We start from the raw sequence: 21533 nt of genomic DNA, 5'->3' as shown, positions 1-21533 counted from the left end.
CCGTATGGCCTTCGCTTCCTAACCTAATTTAATTAACCTTGGACAGGCCCAGGAAATAAGTCCCCTGCATGCGTTTTCCCCACAGACAAAAAGTATTTATTTAAAGATCTATAAGCCTCGCACAAAGCCAACTCGGATCGTGACAAATCATGACAACAAACAAGAATATCTTTGGGTCTAACAAATATTTAGAAAGAAGGAAAAAAGGGCAGGGTAGTGAGGGTACAACACTTTTTGTTCCTTCTTTGTAATTATTTGTTCGGCCCAAAATGTGTTTGTTGTTTGTTTGTCACAATTAGTTATTAATTTGTTACAGTTAGTAAGATACTGTATTAAATGTCTCAGTAGCAGCAAAGTCAAATCCCTGACTATGTCATATTACTCAAAGGAGACTCTGCCGAATTTGATACTTGCGGGCTCTCGAAAACAACAGTAATATGTATATTTATAGCTCTACTTATTAAAGTTGTATAAATTCCATCTTGAGTCACACTAGAGGAAGTGTCTTGCCTTATTATGGAGGCAGGGATAGAGGGGAGAGAGGGAGGCTTATTCAAAACAGATGCTGGCCAACAAGTCAAATGAGTCCCTCGAAAATAAATTCTTACACATGTACTGAAAATGCCTATATATATAGAGTACCGAAGTCTGATGTCAATTTTCGGTAGAGTTTGAAGATGTCATCCCGGACGTTTCACTCATATGGATATGAAGAATCAACTGACAGAGAAAACGCTACCGTTACTGCTGCTGAATTAGTTACATTTTCGCTAGAAACAGACGGTATCAAATATGAGTGACTGACGGTCGTAAACGACACAGAGCCACCTCTTTCGCAGAGACACTTTGTTTATTTTTTGGACCACAATGCTTACATGAGACGATTTTTAAGATGACCCCACTGTGACGAAGCACATTGTAATGTTTTTCTACTTTGTTTTCCTTTTGCATATATATATATATAACGTGTGATGCTGACTGTGTGTGAAATAGTATTTTCTCCTATTCACAAGAATGCTAATGGGCCTTGGACAGTGATGAGGGACAGGTGACAGAGACTGATGTCGCTACACCCACTCAAGGTTACATAGGGAGGAAGTGACACACAGGGGACAGGGGGAAAAATCTGAATGAGTGTGTACTGTGTATAGGCCTACATGGGGGAAGAGGAGTGCCAGGTAGCAGTCGGATTAATGAATGAAGATTGATGGCGTTATCTGCAGCCTTTAACAACAGAACTGTCGGGACCGGAATTAAGCAACCGCTTAATTGCTGCCGCCGTCGGGTGATCGGCGTTTGGACTGGAATCCGGTCGGTGGTTTTCTGCCAATGGAGTTTGAACTACCTACATACCGGTGAGATCGAGCCAAAAGCTTTCCGTTGGATTATAAACTTTAATACTTTCATTTGTTTTTGTTTAATCGTTCAGAGCGGAGGAGCTCTTTTCTTTGGATAAGGAACCGCTAAAGACTTATCGCGGGCGTGCCGCGTTCAATTAAGGAAGAGGACGAAACGCAGACTTTATTTATTTATTTAATACTTAAGAGCGGTTGTGCGCACTTGACTTTGGGGGGGATCGTTTATTGTTTCGTCTGTTGTGAACGTTGTGGCGCAGGACGCTAGAGAGAGCGTCGGGACTTGTTTTAGGGCGGGAGGGGTTTTGAAAGAGTATCGTTTGTTGATTTCAGTTTGTCTGCCTGCTTATTTCGTTTAGTCAGAGACTGACGTGTCCCTTTAAGTTAAGACACAAAGGGCGATTGTTACACCATGTTATTCTCCATAGAGAAATTACTTCTGTGAACCAGGGGATGAGTGAGTGACGTCAGGACTTCGGCGCTCTATATCCCTAGTACATATATCGCTTATAAAGTCCTAGGCGCACCAATTACAGATGTTTTTACTGATATGTAATTAAAAAGAAAATAGTAAATTCTAATAAGTTTGAATAAATAAATATAAAGTTCAAAACGAGCCGATGTACTGTAAAGCTGGGCTCTCACCCTCTACTGGAAGGGGGTCGGGTCCAGTCTTCTCAAAGTTGATGACCACTCCACTCTGGATCTTCTGCACCAGAGACTCCAGACACTGGTTCAACATGCGCTGGGAGAACACGCTGTAGGAACGCCCTGCAAAGCAACACGCATGCCGTTAAAAAACTGTTCAAATACAACATAATAATGAATTGCATTTTTATAGCGCTTTTCCCCAAGTGCTCAAAGCGCTTTATAATGGTTCATTCATTCATACATTGGGAGGTGACGCGGCGAACAGTCGACGGCAGCGTCCTCACTCACCACACCGATGGTGGCGAGCTCACACCGACCGACTCATTGGAGGCGATGTAGGGTTCAGTGTCTTGCCCAAGGACACTTCGACATGTGGACAGGAGGAGGAGGAGTCGGGATTCAAACCGCCGACCCCAGGGATCATTGGACAACCTGCTCTACCTCCTGAGCCACAGCCGCCCATGGCCTCTCAGTCATCAATTCTTAATTTGGCATCCATTGGCAGTGAACTGGAGAAGGCATGTGACCCACTGCATGCATTTACAGGACGTGTATTGATTGATTGATTGATTATTTTATTAGACAATATATCATATGCAGAAAAACAGTACATGGTACAGTCAAAAAAGCACATTTTATCCAAAAGGATGGCACCGAAAAAAGTCCATTTTTTTTCACAAGCGCGGACCCGTAAAATTGTCACGCGCATGCTCGTTCCGTGCACGCGCCCCGCGGTCGACTAGACCTGGATATTGGTGAGATTTTCTTTCATGGTGCACGTCGCGAGTCACGAGCACACCTGGAGCAGACCTGTCGCTGATCCAGGCGACAACGCCTGCATCACCCGCTGTCTGGCTAACTAACGCGCGTGTGTGTGTGTGCCTCCGTGTGTCCGTTCATAGCACAGCATCAATCAAGAGGGTAAATTCAAGCAATCAAGTTGGAAAGTGCGCAAACCATGTCAAAGAATAAATGGAAACAATCGCGAAATAATTGATTTGTAAGTTAACAGTGCCTCACAATGAAATGCGTGGTCAGTTTGTACATACGTTCTTTGTTGAAACGTGACACGTCACACATAGTACATTTGGCTGTAGCCTCGCTGAACCAAATTGCACAGTGTCATCATAATAATGTCATCATACAATCTGCCCTGCCCAGGTTGATTTCAATTATATGGTTATGATGAATATATGGTGTATATTGTGGTGCTCTTATCAGAAGATTATACAAATTAGCCATGACTATAAAAAAAAAAAAGTACAAATTCTAAAGAGCATGTCAACAGTAATGTAGGTTACAAAAAGGCATTTTCAAATTTGAGGTGGGCAATTTTCACTTCTGAACAAAGTTAGTCACTCACGTCACTACATGCATACCGTTTTAACCCACTTAGACCCGATGACGATTCTACCACCACCTGCCACCTTTTTCAACCCTCGAGATACTGTATGATACTATTATGTTGTTCACGATAGGCATTACAAATTACATTTTGAGTGGATTATATTTATATGGTAAACCATGGCAATGCACTAAAAAGCCATTTATCATTTTTAGCCGGTAAGAAAATCTGCCTGGCTGGTAGCGTTTCTTTAATCTACCAGCCGCCAGAAAGAAAAGAAAAAAAAAAGTTACGTTTGTTCCTCGACTACACACTTGTTGTGCACACGTCGGCCACACACACACACACACACACACACACACACACACACACACCTGTCAAGTCTTGTATTTGTAACTACGATGATTGACCATTAGGAAATAAGACATAATGGGAAGCAGAGTGTTTCAGTACTGGGAAAACATCGTTCTAAAAAAATAATCTTGGCTGTTGTCTGCACACCACCATTGAGCCTGTCACAAAACAATTACGGGAAGGTAGGAGAACAGATGCATTTTGTTGTGTTTCTATTTTCCGGATGTTACGGCCACGAAAAAGATACAAATGTGATACTGCCAGCTATGTAATCAAAATTAACTTTGAAAAGCAAATGAGGCAATGCGTGAAAGGTTAGATTATTTAAATGTTTCATGTATGCATGCATGCGATAGCCAGCCATTATCATAGGTCACGTGGCTATAATTTGGCACAACTGATAAGCGGTACTTCACATTTATAAGCATGTGCCACCTCATTGTCTCACACTTCAACTCCAGTGACCTGCCGCCGGGGAGCGAAACCATTCACTCCATGCAGGTTTCAATAGCGTCCTGGCATTGTGTCAGTCTGCCATCAGCAGTAATAGAAAAAGGGCATGCACGTAGACTGTCAGTCATTGTCTGTGGCTCGCTGTGTCATGTTCTGCATTCAACAGCTACTGACAGATCTACAGAAAGCTTAGACCCCGACCGGCTGTGTGTTTTAATCTTAACCTCTCATCAGCATTGTTCTAGAATCTAGTCTATTCCCCAGCCACACCCCGACTACCCATAACAGTAGAGCCCGGAGGCAAGAGAGAGCCAAAAGCCTACTTTTTTCCAGAGTGTGGATGTTCTGTAACACAACGGGGCAGATGATGACCTGGCAGGCTTATTTATTCTCGAGCCTGGGGACTCGCAAGGCAGGAAATCATTAGCCTAATTTTCACTGTAGGAGCCAACGGGTCAGAGATGCGGGGCGTGTGTGATCACAAGTTCAAATCCCTGGCCAGCTGGGGGACGAATCTGGGACAGTGTACTGAATGAGTACTGTCGTCTCCTATGTAGTCAATGACCACTTAAAGCCTTCCCCCCTCCCCCCAACTCCTCCAGTTCAGGCGCCTACTGCCCAGTGTTGATTTCATCGACTAAAACTAAGACTGAAAATGTTCGTCTGTCTACTACCTTTTTTCACTGACGAAAACTAAATGCTATGATGACTAAAACTAAGACTAAATATACTGACAATGTCGTCAACAAATAAAAACTAGACTAAAATGTCAGGAAGGGACTAGTGGACAAGAGATCCAGTATAAGTCATTTTACAATTAGTTGCATGCTGAAAATAGCTGATCTACAAGCTCACAACGCGTCGCAGTGCGACGCGTTGTGAGCTTGTAGATCGGCTATTTTCAGCAAGTGCAAAAAAAAACTGTCATGACGGCAACAAGGCCCTCCAAAATACATTTAGTAGATTCTGTAGATTTAGTAGACTAAAATCTTATGATAGTCGACTAAAACTAGACGGTAAAACATTCCAGGTGACTAAAATGTGACTGAAACTAAACTTCAAGAGACTATGACTAAAAATCTATCTGCTGCCCAAAAACACTGTTAGTGCCTAAAACAAAGTAGAAGACAGAAGGCAGCAGTGTCTCAGGAGGGAAAGCAGCCGCGGCCTGGGAGCTGGAAGTTGCCATGTTCAACGGCTCCTCCTGGGCCTGTGTGTCGAGGTGCCCTTGAGCAACACACTGAACCCCCACAACCCCCATCCCCATGAGTGGGTTGGTGCCTATACTGCCTTGCTTGGTTGCCTTATCTGCCATCAGTGTGTGAAACCACATTGCATACTGCCAGCAGCCATACTGTACTGTGCCGTAATGGTATGTGTGAATACAAAGTACATTGTAAGGTGTTTTTTTTGAGGAGGGCAGAAAGACTAGAAAAAAGAGGCCATGTTATTAAGACGTAGCCAGTTCCCAAGCGTGAAAATGTGAAACAACTGCATCAATATGAAACGGGTATACAGCTGGAAAAGGGCAACCTTTTTTTATATAAATCAGGGCAACCTTTTTGGCATGTGGTAAGACATGTTCCGGCCTCAGATGGCCGTCTACAGGCCAAACCAGCACCATTTACTTTTGCCCTGAAGTCAAGAAGCATATCGCCCATTTTATTCTCTCTCTCTTTCAAGGACTAGGTCATCCTCCATTGTTACTGAAGCATTGTGAAGAGGAGGACTATCAAGGAACATTTCTCTTTTTGAAGTTAGAGGTTCCCATTTTGGACCAAAGAGCTTTGTTTGTAATTATGTTTTTATCTTCACTAGTTCACCGTAGCCCTCTTTTTCTGATTCCATGGTCTTGTTGTGATGAGCGTACAGCGTATGAGTCGCATGCAAACATGGTGACATGCAGACAGTACAGTACGAGTGAAAGGTTCGGACACCGAACTATTCAATGGTTGTTCAGAGGAAGACTGTGTGAATCAGGCATTCATAGTATATAATCGCAGCACAGAAGAGCGTACTTATGAGATATAGGACAAGGACAAGTAATAATAAAATCAATTGGGAGAAGAAACACGAGGAATGGACATTACCAGTGGAAAGCTGTACCAGTCCAAATTTGAGGTTTTTTTATTCCTCCCATCTTTCTTTCCTTTTTTTTATCCCACGATTTTGTAACCAATTTTTCACCCCTGTGTCAATGATCTAATGTGATCCTGGGCTCTACACACCCTCCGCCAACCTGGGGAGAGCAACGGACTTGAACTCATGCTTCCTTCATGCATGAGTGTCCAAGTTGCTCCTTTACACCTGACAGGGGGGAGTTTCCCTGGTTGGACGTAGTGCATGGAAGGAACACCTTATTCCAACCCGTTCCTTTCCCCTCCATCAGGTGCCCCGGCTGGCCAGGGGGAGGCTGTTTAGAGACCAGGATTACTGCATGTTTTTTGTGAGGGTACCTACCCTAGGGGAACACGGGGAGAACATTCAAACTCCACACAGAAAGGCCCTTTCGCCAACCCCGCCTTCGGGTATGGGCACTGATGACGCGGAGGAGAGGACACGCCGCCAGCACCCACAGGGGGCGGCAGTGGCTCAGGGGTAGAGTGCCTGGATGGGAACCGCAAGGTTGCCAGTTTGAACCCGGGCTCCCCCAGAGTTACTGTCGAAGTGTCCTTGAGCAAGACACTGAACCCCTAATTGCTCCCGATGTGCTAGTTGGTGCCTTGCATGGTTTCCGCTGCCATCGGTGTGTGAATGGGTGAATGTAATGCACAATCTATGTAAAGCGCTTTGGATAAAGGCGCTATATAAATGCACCATTTACCATTTACCACATCGTCCCCAGCGGGAATCGAACCCAGGACCTTCTAGCTGTGGTTTTCTTTTCATGTGTGGTTGTGCCACCGTGAAGCATGGAGGACGTGGTGGTTAATGTGTGATGTTGCGGGGGACTGTGCTTTGCTTGTGACACTTTGTTGATTTATTCAGCATGGCGATCACAGCGTTCTGCAGTGACCTTCCATCCCTTCTGGTTTTTGCGCTTAGTGGGAACATCGAGACAATGACTCCAAAACACCACCTCCAGGCTATTAACCCATTCTGACCTGAGATCAGATTTAAAAAAAAATGTCAGTCGTTCTTCGATTTTTCAAAAATAGCAGACCTACAAGCTCGTAGCGCGCCACTCGGTGGCGCGCTATGAGCTTGTAGATCTGCTATTTTTAAATAGCTAAAGCATAACATGATGCTAGCACCAAAATGGGTTCCCGGTCAGAATGGGTTAATAGGCTATTGGAACAAGAAGCGAGAGTGATGGAGTGCTGCCGCCCGCGTCAGATAACCCGACCTTAGACTGGGGTCCACCTATGCCGTCTATGGCATAGGCAGCTCCTGGCAGGATCCGCCGGGAGAATCTAGACGCAGCTGCGCGACATGAGACTAATTAATTAGAGCGTGTGTGTACGTGCGTGTCAATTTAACAAAGGTGCAGACGATCAGAAATTAGCAGAGAGTGATCGACGTTTGCGCTACTGTATGCCAAATTGAAGTGGACTCGGCACCCAGACTTTAACTTTTCTCCCTTGAAATAAAAACGCCTGGGTTTCCGAGGCTAACCCGACCTAAACTCAACTGAGATGGTTTAGGACATCGTTTTCCCAAATCACTGGGTCGGGACCCATTTGTGGGTCGCGGACACGTTGTTATGGGTCCACTTACTTTTTGTTTCCTACATTTGGTTTTTGATTATTATTCCATAACATAACATAAAAAAATTAATAAAAACATTCCCAAAAAAGCTAAACTTCTTACAAAACCCAATGATTTTTTTTCAGTAATGTCATGAAGACAAATCGAAGAAATTAGAACAAATATTTAGGACGTAGTGAAAATAGCCGATGTACAAGCTCACAAGCACCACGTTGTGAGCTTGTACATCGGCAATTTTCACTAGTTTTGGGTCCCGGGTTAATATCTCACTTCCGCTTTGGGGTCATGGGCCCGAGAAGATTGGGAACCACTGGTTTAGGGGATTTATTTTGGATCAACACGTTCAACAAGTCTAGGAACCCTGTTGAGACTATAGGAAAACCTAGCACCTGATGACGCTGATTGAGAGAACCATTGGTTTATTACTTGCGCAAGCAGAGCGCGCAAGTAATAGTTTCGCCCGGCTCGTATGCACCGTCCCAGCCAACCCGCCACTTTTGATGCGTATGCACCGTCCCAGCAAATTCTGCCCGATTTGCCCCCCTGCCCCCCCCCCCAATCTTCTCTCTCTCCCTGAAAGAAGCCTACCTCCGGTGACCTCGCACATGGGCGTGATGGCAGAGTCGTCGGGCGGGACGCCGCCCAGGGGCTCGGGCTCCACCGAGGCGTGTCCGGGGATGCGCAGGACGAGGGAGAACAGGCGCTGGTCCCAGCGGAAGGGCTCCTTGGTCAGCTCGCTGCCGGGCAGCGGCGTGGTCAGGGGCAGGTGCAGCTGGAAGGAGGGGTGGAAGGAAGATCCCAGCGTAAATCACACAACAATCTATGAGCTACTTTTAGGGACTCTAAATATATATATATGTCAAGGACCCCCAAAATGACACTCATTAGCCTGCGGACCCTCCCCCCCATTTGAAAATATATGCCAAGGACCCCCCCCCCACATAAGAGAACATTTTCCCAGCTCTAGCAGGGATTTTCAAGGACCCCCCCCCCAGTTTGGTATATAACAGGCTACGGACGGACCCCCCATTTAATGGCATTTCTATCTCCGAGACCCCGATTTATATTGTAAAATCAAAATGTTAATTTAACTGAGAGTGTACAAATAGAACACTCAGAGTTACAGACCCATATAAGGGTCCATTTGGTTCCAAACTAATCATTTATCTGGGGACCCCCTGGAACTACCTCAAGGACCCCTGGGGGTCCCCGGACCCAACTTCGAGAACCACTGATCTACAGTAGCGACATGGGGGATGAGGTGAGGGTGAGTGTGTGTAAATATCTTTTTTAGCACGTTGGCAGAGGCAGTAAATATTTAACCTTTGTCATAGGTTGTTAGGTCAACTGTATGAATTCATTCCGCAGTGCCGATTTCAACGGATGAACGTTAGTCATACCCATTTAGGCCCGACGTCGGAAATAAAATAAATGCCTTCTAAATCATGACAATTTTCTGAAAAACATCATGTTTCTATATCAATGGTGCTCAATATTTCATTTCAAGGACCCAAACGATTATATGTAATCAGCCGTCGACCCCCCATCTGAAAATATGTAGTTCCAGGGACCCCCCAGAAGCAAAGATTTGTTTTCTTTCAGAAAACGTTCTGAAAGAAAATATATTCAAAGATTTGCATCACAATTCCTCGATTTTTCAAAAATAGCAGACCTACAAGCTCGTACTTGAGCTTGTAGATCTGCTATTTTTCAATAGCTAAAGTATAACATAAAGCTTACTAAAAGGGGTTATATAGAACTTATAGATCTTTAACTCTTGAGCGTAAAATGAAACCAAATGGACGCGTTAACGGTCCTTGATATGAAAATAGTTGAAAACCACTGGTTAAGATTAGATGACCATAAATGCCGCTCTTCTCACTCATGCGGCACAAAAACACAAGCAATAAAATGTCTACACTTTCTCACACAAGCCTAAATAGAAAGTCTTCATTATTTTGTTACAGGAAACCCGGACATGGCTCAGTGACTCTTCCACACTAAAATGCCAATGGCAGTGGATTCCCTGGTTCCTGCTCAGAACACACACACACACACACCACAGGCTCATTCACTGCTGCTCTACAATTAAAGCGTGTACAATTATGGCTTTGGTCATTTAGTGTTCGATGGTGTGTGAAACATAAGCTTCTCAAGTTATCAAAACTACAATACTATATATTATGGCTTGCTGGCAGCCTCGACGCAGTGTCCGGGGGAGCAGAGAGAGAGAGAGAGAGAGAGAGAGAGAGAGAGAGAGAGAGAGAGAGATAAAGCGATCTGGATGTTTTTCCGTTTGTGTGGGTGGCAGAAGTAGAAATCATCAACAGACTAAATAACTCTTTTGTACATCAGTCTGTCTTGGTTTTAAACCAGTGGATATGTTCTCGTTCCTGACTGTTTCTGTGATCTTTGTCCTGTAATGTCTACATGTCCCAAAGTGGGGTCCCGGGACCACTAGGGGTCCTTGAGGGAGTTCCAGGGGGTTCCCAGATAAATGATAGTTGGGTTTGGGAACCAAATGGACCCTTATTAACTCAAGAGTGTACATTTGTACACTCTCAAGAGTTAAATTAACTTTGATTTTACAATGTGTACATTGGGTTCTCAAAAGATAGAATTGCCATTAAATGGGGGACCGTAGCCTAATTCAGGTCAAACCGGGAGGGTTTTGGAAAGGAAGTGATGGTTGAAAATCACTGCTAGAGCTGTAAATCTCTGCTCTTATGGGGGTCCCATTTTCAAATGGGGGGTCCCTGCTAGGCTGATGAGTATCATTTTGGGGGTCATTGTCATGAAAAGGTTTGGGAAGACCCCTGGTCTACACCATTTCTACGATGGTCTTAATTAATAGTCCCGCTAACTTACGTCATGCCTCTATGACTGTATATTGAGCAAAGATGATGTGCTAGGATGCATCAAGGCCCGCTAAAATAAATTTTAGTCGACTAAAGACAATCCTATATTATTCGACAAAAACTAGACTAACGATAAAACATTCCAGGTGACTAAAACTAAATGAAAACTATTAAAAAAAAACTAAAATCTAAATTTGCTGCCAAAATCAACACTGTCGGGGGAGTGGTGGATGCTTGTGTTTAATTAAGGTTAACCCCATTTAGACCAGAGGACGATTCCACTTAATGTCTTCGAAATCACGACAGTTTTCTGATAAACCTCCGTTTCCGTCAGTGGTTTTCTCAAACTATTCCATGTCAAAGGACCCCCTAGAATTATCTGTATCTCAAAAAATATGTAATTCACGATTTTTCAAAAATAGCAGATCTACAAGCTCGTATAGCTCGACGAGCTTGTATAGATCTGCTATTTTTCAAAAGCTAAAGTATAACGACATGGTTTAAAAACACCAAAAGGGGGGGTTAACGTTAACGTGGTGTTTGTGTTATTATCAGCGGACACAGGGATCCAGAGTAGTCAACCAGACCAACCAGGAAGCCCTCCTGATGGCCTGTGACCCCCGTCTCCACGGAAACCATGGCTGACCTCGTCCTGCACGCCGCCAGTACTGGTTAGCTTGTTGCCGTCGGTGATGGCGATGATGATGGCCGGCTCGAGGAAGAAGGGATTCCTGCCCTGTGATTGGTTGGGGGGGGAGGGGAGGGGGGGGGGAGGAACAGGGAGAGAGAGAGGGAGATACACAAGGTTAATGAATAGAACCAGAACTCTTACATGATAAATATTTAATCAAGATCCTCTTAGCATCAAGTAAAAAAGCAATCACACGACGCTGGTGCCAACAGGACCCACCAATGAAAGATCAATGGATGGACATTATTGAGGAACTGTATTCTATGGAAAAACTAACATTCATACTGAGACTATACAAGAGGATAAATTCTATAAAAAAAATGGGAAAAGTGGAATCTCTTCTCTCAGCCTAGTGATATTGCAATAGAATTTCATTGAATGTTTATTGTAATATGAAAAATGCAGCCTTTTTTTCTTTTACTTTTTGTCCTTTTTCTTTTCTTTTTCTTTCCCGTATTGTCTTGTTAGTTGTTTTTGTTTGTGTCTGTTCTTCCTTCAATAAAAATTAAGTGAAAAAAAAAAAAAGAACCAGAACTCTTTATAGACTGCACAATCTATGTAAAGCGCTTTGGATAAAAGTGCTAAAAGTGCAGAGACAGGCAGCCTCTGTAGACATTTCTACACTCTTGCTTTTAATTGATCTTTAATTGGACTTTTTTTTCGTCCTCACTGTATTGCATTACTGCTATTATTTTTTTTTCTTTCTCCATTGCTCTGTGAAGCACTTTGAAATTGCATTTCATGTCATGAAAGGTGCTATACAAATAAAGTTGTATTATTATTATTATTATTATATATATATACACATGGCATACATACATGTCAAATGGTACATTTGCCATGTATTGTTGTCAAAAAACGTTAGAAATGTCATAGCACAAAGAAGTGATTACCGGTAAATGTGATTAAAAGTGATTCAAAATGCATACAGATCTTGATATCAAAGCGTCAAACCGGTAACGTCGTCTATACACTCATGTCTTTGCCAGAGAAATATTTAAAATGGCCATATCATGTTTGTAAAACCGTTGAATGTCTGAAGTAAAAATAACGAGTGCAGATTAAGTATCATATAGATAACTCATAGGCTATCCATTTCAAACGAGAGAGAGAGAGAGAATAGCCCTAGCTAAAGGCAATCACAAATAGAAAAGAGTATAGTCTAGAGTAGACTCTAGAGGGAGAGTGCAACACTGACTACATCAACACCTCTTCAATAACAAAAGGTATGTGCAAGTGTCTGGAGGGAGTATCTCACTGCCACCATCACTCCCCATTCTCCAACACTGGGGCGCAGCGCATTAGCTAAAGCATCTTTGGAATTGGAACGCCTCCCTTTCTTCCCAGACGATGCCATATTTCATGACATCAGCATTTCCTATTGATGTAATGAATCCCAAGCAGTGATTCATCTCAATGTGTATCAGCCCCGGGGGCGGGGGGGCGGGGACCTCCGAGGGGATTTATAAGCTCGCCGTCTGAATAACTTGTGAGTATAAACGTCAGTGTAGCATGAAGGGTATACCATGTCAGAAGTCAAACCTTTCACTTCGTAGAGTCAAACACATACCGCGGGTGTCGCAATGGACACGTTGCGAAATTTGGTGTCCAAAATGCGGAAGTGCAAACGGGCGCTCAATGTTAAAGCCCAAATGCACGGGGTTTCCTCGTCATAAACCCACGGGTTTATGACGCAGTCCCTCCTCTGACCAGTAGGGCAGAGTGCTTCAACGTTGGAGAGCCTCACTGGGGGCTTGTGTTGGACCCACTTTCGTTTTGGCTTCCCCTTTAAAAAAAAGGGTCCTTTTCAGACGGGGAGCGAGTGGCGCAGGCCCACACGACTTGGGCTAAAAACCAAGGTCAGTAGTACATTCGGGCACATTTGGGGCGAGTGGCTTTTTGGCCGCTGTGGCGACCCCGAAGGTCGCCGGGCTCGGGCGCCCTAGCTAAAATCAATAGAGGATGCCCTGGGCTACTACAGCTGTTCAAAATGTGGCACTTTTAGACGAATTCGCACGGAATATCCATATGCTCCACAACTAATGGCTATATTATGAAGAATATAACATTACAAAGAAATGGAGTCAAGAAGAGTTGCAATTCACCACCTTCTCATTGGTCCCTGACTGACCAAACAGCAGGCTCTTTCTACCTTGTTCCGCCCTCGTTCTGCCTTGTATACATGTTGAATTTGCTAAAACATAATTTTTGGAAAAAACTAAAAACAAATATATTTATCAATGCTTTATCGCCAACATTAACAGTAAATATACATCCTTCCATCCGCTTTCTCCCACATACCCCCCCCCCCCCCTGTAGTAGTTTGAGAAACACTGTGCCAGCACAACGACGGATTTCTGGAGATCCACTGGTCTCCTGTCTGTCACCTTGGCTGACATGTTTGTGAATTCAGCCTCCATTTGAATGCACAACCTCCCTTTTCACTTGACATCTTTCATTGCTCCTCGACGTGACCATCGAGGATTACCCACTGGCTGCTCTCTACACTCCTCCCAACACACACCACCCCCTCTTCATCTCTTAAAGAGAGCCGTTTCAGACGCCTGGCAACCTTGGAGGGCTCTTCACCACCATGGAGAATAATAACAAACCTCCAATGTCTGTGTTCTCTACAGAGACAGTTCCCTCTCTTCCCTCCACTCTTGTCCTCTCCCTAAATGCATATACCGGTGTGTATATATATATGGTTCTAAATAGACCAGGATGCTTTGTGGCTTTCCATAGCAACACTTTCTTTCTGGAAACACTGCCCATGGTTAGAATCCGGTTTTAGTGCCAATCCCATTTTTCAAGTTGAAAAACATGGAGGGTCTCCTTTCAAAATGGAATAAGTTAGCCACTATAAGCATTTATTGAACTTAAAAGGCTACTTCACACATTATCATTAGTAGTCTTGACAGTCATTATCCTTTAATAGTCACAGCATCGAAATAGTTTGAGTTGAAACTCAAACTATTCAAAGTTCCATTACATTATGCAAAAGGAGGATCATTAAATCAATGCCAAGTGATTAAATAAAGGCTATCCATGTGAACGGCATAATGGTTCATGTAAAAACCGCCGAAAAACCCTCCCTTGGGATCAAAGGGAGCCTAGAATATATAAACACGTTAACATACAGAGCCTTTTGAATGCCCCGAGCAGGATCATCGTTATATTCACCCGCTGTATTGCTTAAGCTTGGATTTCAAACTAGTTGATGGAAACAAAACAGCAGCAGCCACCATAGGTCTAACCACATCCAATACATCTGAAAACAGCACAGAGATGATTGAAAACCCTCTGTCACTCTGTCAGACAATATGTAAACACAGAGTACTCCAGTCAAAGAAGACTTGTAAAACACTGAGCACTGTAGACATGTCAAGTACTGAGTGACATGTCAAAAAGAGCACCTATAGCCAACTACCGGCTCCGAGCACTCTAGAGTCTAGACGGCAGATCTCATCAGTTTAAAACTTGCACTTTTTTCCAGGTGCTAATCCTTTCAACTTTACACGCTCGGTGAAGACAATGCTAGGAATGTTTAATGGGAAAAAAAAGGGCAAGGAGACCTCCAGGAGAAACTGAGGAGGCTTCTTCCCAAAAGTAAACGGCATTCAATGCACTCATCAGAGTGCATCTGGGTGAGTATACAGTACAGTAGTACTCATTCAAAATGAATTTCCTAACGTTTTTAAAAGATGCCCTTTGTGCTTATATTGACATTTGAAATGTTCTCAGCCTCAACTATCTTGTCAGACAAAAAATGTATAAAATAAAAAATAATCTGGCATTCATTTAAATCCTGTATGAGACAGCGACTGGACACTGAATTACACTCATAATAATAGTTAAGAGCTCCTAGGCAACAGACAACAGTATCCCTGGACTAAAAACATTAGCCTATCAAAAACAAACAACAACGGTGCAGGGAGATTGAGACTGCAGGAACATATTATGTGTATTCTTAGATCCAAAAAGAGGCCTGTGCAGCCAGTGTTTAAATGTATGCTTATCCTTATCCAAACTAAGTACCGCTTAGATTTGTCTACCTCACATGGCGGTAGCTGCCATTCAAACTCCCTCAGAGTAGTGTGTTGGGCATACATTATTCACACTGTATGTATGCATTACCCTCTCCACAGAAGGGAATCTTCCCTTTGTCGTCGTCGTGTCCCCCCCCCCCCCCCCCCCGAAAACAAGACAACACGACTAAATAGAAAGAAATAAACTGGGCACAGAGTACAGACTTTGAAATACTTCATATTAACCACAGCAAGGCATAGAGGCACGGCAGAGAATGCCTATGCTTATAATATAGGTCTAGGTCCACCCACTCCGTGGCATTAGATAAATGCTTGAATGCAAGTGGATTACAGAAAAAGAGCGGGAGTCTAAAACAATATCACCTTAATCTCACTCTAAGTGGGTTATCATCGTCTCATGTTCTCACCAGTAGCAAAACAATCAGAGGCAAGCAAAGCTAGGCTGGATTAAACTGACAAATCATGTGACCAAGTCATTATACAACGATTTAGCATGGACAGTGTTGTGAAACGGGGGGCACTGTAACGGGGCTGAAGATCCCAGATTTTGCCACACTGTTTTTATATCCTCGTCTTGTGCTTTGACATTAAAATATTCCGGTCTCACAGCTGCCCTCTCCATCTCAAAGCCTCTTTTTTTTCTCCTCGGGGAAACAATGCTTTGTGATTTTCCTAACATTTGGGTATAGATCCTGCACTGTACGCCCCTGAATGTCTGAATGTTTTTGAATGATCACGCATCTGAAAAGAATGATTCAATGGCCTGTGTGAAACTCCCAGTCTCCATGCACACAGACACAGTCACACACTGTCCCAAACAGAAATATTTTGCACAAGTATCAAATTCTACTTTCTTGGTGTCGTCATTCAACTGCCATGACAATATGAAACCTCTCATCGACAAAGAGAATACCATTAAGGACAGGCTGTCATAATAATAATGTATGTCATATGAGCAGAGGTTCTTCTTTGAAAATGTACTATGTTGGTCACACCAGAGCCAGAGAGTAAGACGGAGACACAACTCCGTTCACTTCATGGGGCCAGGCTCTTCTACATAGACTTCTATTGGAAAAGGGACAAGCGGAAGTTTACAGAATGCATTGCAGTCTATGGGCTCACGGGAGTACATGAACCACGTGACCAGGCTGTTTTCTGCCCACTCAATGTCGTAACTCTGTCATACTCCATTGCTCTGGTCCACACTATACTATCCAAAATATTGTATTGAAGTTAAGTCAATACAAATGTTAATTCATGCACTATAATTAGTATTATTTTTTTTTCTCTCTCTTATTTTTAGTACAATGGAATAATGGAAGCCCCCTGGTGCTTTTTTTGTGTTAAGCCTTTAGCACAACCTTTGACTGTACCTCTACTGTTAAGATACTACTACTACTACTTATTAAGATAATATTCAAGAAATCAATCTTGACTATCATATTTAGTCCCATTTATAAACTTATTTGAGTTTGGGGTTTTTTTTAAAGGTAAAAAACAAACATATGCAGCAAAAGAAAGATCATTAAATCAATGCCAAGTAATCAATAAAAGGCCGTTCATGTGTGGAAATGGGGGGGGGGGTTATTCGATCTTTGACATTATGCTGTCACATATGAGGTCTGTTTAATGAACTCGGGTGACTTTTTGAGGAGTGCGGGGTGATGTTGTCAGGTGCAGGTGTTTGATGCTTGTAAGACTGGGGGGGACACTGGAAGGGGGAACTGCAGTTGAGTTGTGGCATCGTTTACTCTAGTCTCCTCTCTGCCTAAATGACTACATACCTGTCCATAGTTGTCTATCCCAGTCACTAATCTATTGAGATTGAGTAAATCAAAAGCCGTCCTCAAGGACTGGCCAATTGTCGTTAGTCCGGTTGCTTGAAGGTTCCTCAATTCTGTCATAAATGTGGCATGGCTCTCTTTCCATCCAGCCTTTAGGGGGAGGGGGGGGGGAAAGAAATAACAAAATATGAGCATAATTTGTTGTTATTGAAAACAGATGTCAAACATGTTGATAAAACATTTATATAGGTCACTTCCTCAACACAACAACTTGACAGCACTAAAGCCAAGCCCACATTCTTTAGTCCGCCTATAGCAGCTGTACTATAACGTTAACAGATAACACTGTCAAAGTCGCTATGAGACATAAGTGACAAATGTGTCTAAACAACTAAAGTGGGCTAGTCAGTTGAGTTACACCCCCCCCCCCCCCCCTCCCTCCCTCCTAGCCCAGACATCACCTCCTCTCTGTATAAATATCACCCAGAGTTCCTTGCTGCTCACATTGAAACAAAATGTCGGCCATGTTTTAAAAGGGGGGTATGAAAGCTCCTCCTGAAGATTTTCTCTCCATACAATTGATGCAGTGATCGACACAACGTGGTGGAACGATGGGGAAGGACAATCTAAAGCTGTTAATGCTGGACATGACCCCGAAAAATAACGAAAAAATCTCTACCTTTATCCCGACTGGGACGTCCTCAAAATTTACCAACATATACCGGTCGCCTCGGCTAGCCGGATCTCTCCCTCTGAGCTGTGGAAATAGTAAAGCATTAATATTGACGGGTTATCGAGAGCATTTTTCCCCCTGTTTTGACAAGGCGAGCCTGCAACGGTCAACAACGATTGATCTGAACCGGCCATCATCATCATCCCACAACTTGGGGATCTCCCCCCAAATCAATTTGTACCCCCCTCCACCCCCAGTCCGTGGTTAATACAGTACCTTCATAAAAGTCTCAACAGCGCCTTTTGCTATGTCCAGATAGGTAGTGCCCAGATGGGTGCGCTGGTTCATTGAAGCGGACGTGTCTATCAGAAAAAGTAAAACGGGCATTGTGATGGTGATGACACGTTCTGCATGGACTTGGTGTCAGTGCAACCGGCCACCAAAACGCAAAAAAGGAAAGAAAAAAAAATCTTTTGTTCTCCTGCCGCCCTGTGTGTATCACCACCACCACCACCACCACCACCTCCTCCTCTCTCTCTCTCTCTCTCTCAAAGCTAAAGCTATAAGCTAGCCTAGGCTAACTGCCTGTCTCACACATTCTTCTTTCGTTAAAAAAAAAAAAGTTGTCAAGAATAGTGAGTATTTCTGCCCTTCCTGCGTCAGCTCGAGTCTAAAACCTCAAACCCTAGGGGGCAGGTTATTGTTTACGAGGGATTTTTTGGTAATTTTGACGCTATGTTGCCAATATTTCTTAAGTTTTGATGGGAACAAAGTTCCCCTCTCACAGTGGTGTCCCTGCTTCTCCCTACACTCAACGCGACGGCTCGTCCACTGGGCTTTTAACCTCAGCCTCGCGCACGGCCCCGCCTCCCCGACGCGCCGTCATTGGTCACGTGGGGCCGCGGCCTCGTCGCCTGATAGGTCGGCGTGGAAGGGGGGACGAATTACCATATCCAAATAAGGATGGTGGCGGTTATAGGAGCTTTCGTCGGTTGCGCGCCGGTGCCGCGCGCCGAAAGTAGCCGATCTGCAAGCTCACAGCGCGTGGCCCGGGCAAGGCGTTGTGAGCTTGTAGATCGCCTATTATTATTATTTTTCCCTCCCTCCCGGCCGGGTCCTTGTGCGCATAGCACTTTCTTGGCTTTGAAAGGCTAGGGATGTAAGGAGGAAATATATATCTTCTCAAGAAGGAGACGCATTTATATGTGTTGCTTGGTGGTTGTTGTTGTTGTTGAAGAATCATGCAATGATGACGCGCATCCCTGGAGCAAGTCCAAACAACTACAATGTTTATTGGAAGTGATGATTGCATAATAGTCAGCATTCTTATGCACGGACGGGCGTATGCTATACTGTCACTGTGTGTAGAGTGTGAGGCTGAGGCAGCCATTGAACAACAACAAATATGGGGCCTGAAGAACATAAGACAAATTATTAAACCGACGGCGACGTTAGAAATACATTCCAAACAATCATTATATGCTCGATTAATCCTATATGGAGTCATAATTCACACTTGGCGTTTGATCTGCAGGTAAAGATAATGATTCTGTTTACAATCCATATTCTGATGACAGTGATGAGTGGTCATCATCAGAATGTGTATTGTAAACTAAACATCCCCAGCGCCATAATGCAGCCTCCCTCGCGTTAGGTTGTTAGCATTTTCATCTCTGCAAAGCATTGATCTAATGATCTCATGTGCACGACGCACGCGCGCGCACGCACACACCTTATTGATAACATTTTCAACCTCGACAAAACGTGCATTCTGAATCATTCTGTGAATACATGATTTCACTGATTTCAGAAGTTATGATGGTTTAAAAAACATATAAGGTCGACTTCATCCAAGTCAATCCAAATGGTTTATTTTAAAAAAATGACATCACACAGCAGAGCCACAGCCCAGTTCATAATTTTGCTCCATGACACCAAATTAGCTCTGGTGACTAGTAGTCTGGTCCATAGCGTTATTACCATAGGGGTTATTACACCAAAATAATCATGAAATATGAATCATTAGCGAACATGCCTGCTTGGAAAGTATCATCACTTCCGCAAAAATAGTAGGCCTACTAAGAAAACATGAGTCAGTTATAGAAGATCGTCCCGTGCACAGAGCCCAAACAAAAGCGCTCTTTTTTTTTGCAGAATTGGCACGATCGAGTTGATAAAAACAACTGAAACACGATCACAGCCCTACTATAATATTTCCGGTTTTGTAGTTTAGTCGCATCTACCTTTCAAAATAAAAGTCTATGATGCTACTGTAAAAGCAAACGCATTCTACATTGTGTTTGTTTATATTATGGAATATTTGTGAGAGATTATATTCTCTCATTACTAATTAATCCATTGAAGATGAAAAAGAAAAAAAAAACTTTCAGGTATTTAAGACACACATTCAGCTGTTGATTTTGAATTGAATAGTTTAATCTTTGATCAAATTATTCAAAACATATAGCTAGCTGTGTTATGAAAGTATTTCAACAGATGCAGAATGGACTGTGTACATCATAATGTTATCCCAGAACTTATTTAAAAATGTTCTGAAAAGGCTATTTTACAAGAGGAAGGGGATAATGTCAATCCAGAATAGTATATAATCGATGAATACCTTTGTTGATTAATAAGATTTTTGTACTAGCCTAATTTACTGATCTATTCTATATTCTAGAATCTAGATATATTCTAAAAATATATTTTGCTGGTTGTAGGAAGTCCAGTTTGATAGCATATCTGTTTACAACCTTGGCAATAGTATGTTTTATTCATAATACTGATAATAAATCTATCCATAAATGGACCAAGTCTCTGTACGTACATACGTGTGTAGGCTACATCTGTAATCTTTATCCACGTAACTCGAGAACCGTTCGCCCCACCGACTTCAAATTCTACACACGCATTCCACAACCCCACAGGGAGTGCGGTGCCCGGTGTCGAGTCCGTCGGATACGCCGTTGTCCAGAACCAGCACAAAAGCCTCTGCTCGGGCTCTAGACCTGATCACCCCGATATGAGATGACCTGTTCTGACATCATTCCTGACATCTGCATAGACTCCATATTTGGCTATGCTGCCTGACAAAGAGTTTAAGAACTCCATATATGGGCATAAAAGGGACGCAGACATGATAACTGGGTGGGGCATCCATTTACAACTTGCATCGTTCCAAGTAAGCCACAAAAGCCTCTGCCCAGGCTCTGGACAGGGCCCAAATTAGCCAATTAATCATACCCTATATACACCTGATCACCCCTAGATAATAATAATAATAATAATAATAATAATAATAATAATAATAATAATAATAATAATAATAATAATACAAAGAAGAAGAAGAAGAATTGTATTATTATCCGGTATTACTATGATTATCATTGTAATTATTATTATCATCATCATAATAATCATATATATTTTTAAATTATCAATCCAATCTTTTTATTATGTAGTCAAAACCAAAATCTACCGGAAGTGTGTTTGTGTTTAGTTTTTGCGTTGTCCTGTGTGTCATGTGTGCTTTACGTTGCATGCATGTCTTGTCAGCTGACCAGAGTCAGAGAGCTATGTCTAATCATAGAGATAAGAGTTACGACATTGAGG

At 43.0% G+C, this 21533-nt stretch overlaps 1 protein-coding gene across 1 annotated transcript in view; it reads right to left on the bottom strand.

The window, feature by feature from the left end:
* ints6 (integrator complex subunit 6) overlaps positions 1-18720 on the bottom strand; it is a 36628-nt gene extending 17908 nt beyond the window's left edge. The window contains exons 1-6 of the mRNA XM_080786606.1: positions 18198-18720; positions 17928-18005; positions 17249-17398; positions 11371-11460; positions 8455-8638; positions 2001-2126 (exon numbers count right to left, since the gene is read on the bottom strand). Of these exons, the coding sequence (XP_080642732.1) occupies positions 2001-2126; positions 8455-8638; positions 11371-11460; positions 17249-17398; positions 17928-18005; positions 18198-18308 (739 nt within the window). The 5' untranslated portion in view covers positions 18309-18720. The remainder of the gene's footprint in view (positions 1-2000; positions 2127-8454; positions 8639-11370; positions 11461-17248; positions 17399-17927; positions 18006-18197) is intronic.
* Positions 18721-21533: the final 2813 nt, after the last annotated feature.

Source organism: Protomyctophum bolini (genome assembly GCF_963924005.1).
Source record: "Protomyctophum bolini genome assembly, chromosome: 16".
In the NCBI taxonomy this organism is placed as follows: domain Eukaryota; kingdom Metazoa; phylum Chordata; class Actinopteri; order Myctophiformes; family Myctophidae; genus Protomyctophum; species Protomyctophum bolini.
The sequence above is the reverse complement of the archived record's forward strand: the minus strand, read 5'-3'. Positions and strand labels throughout refer to the sequence as shown.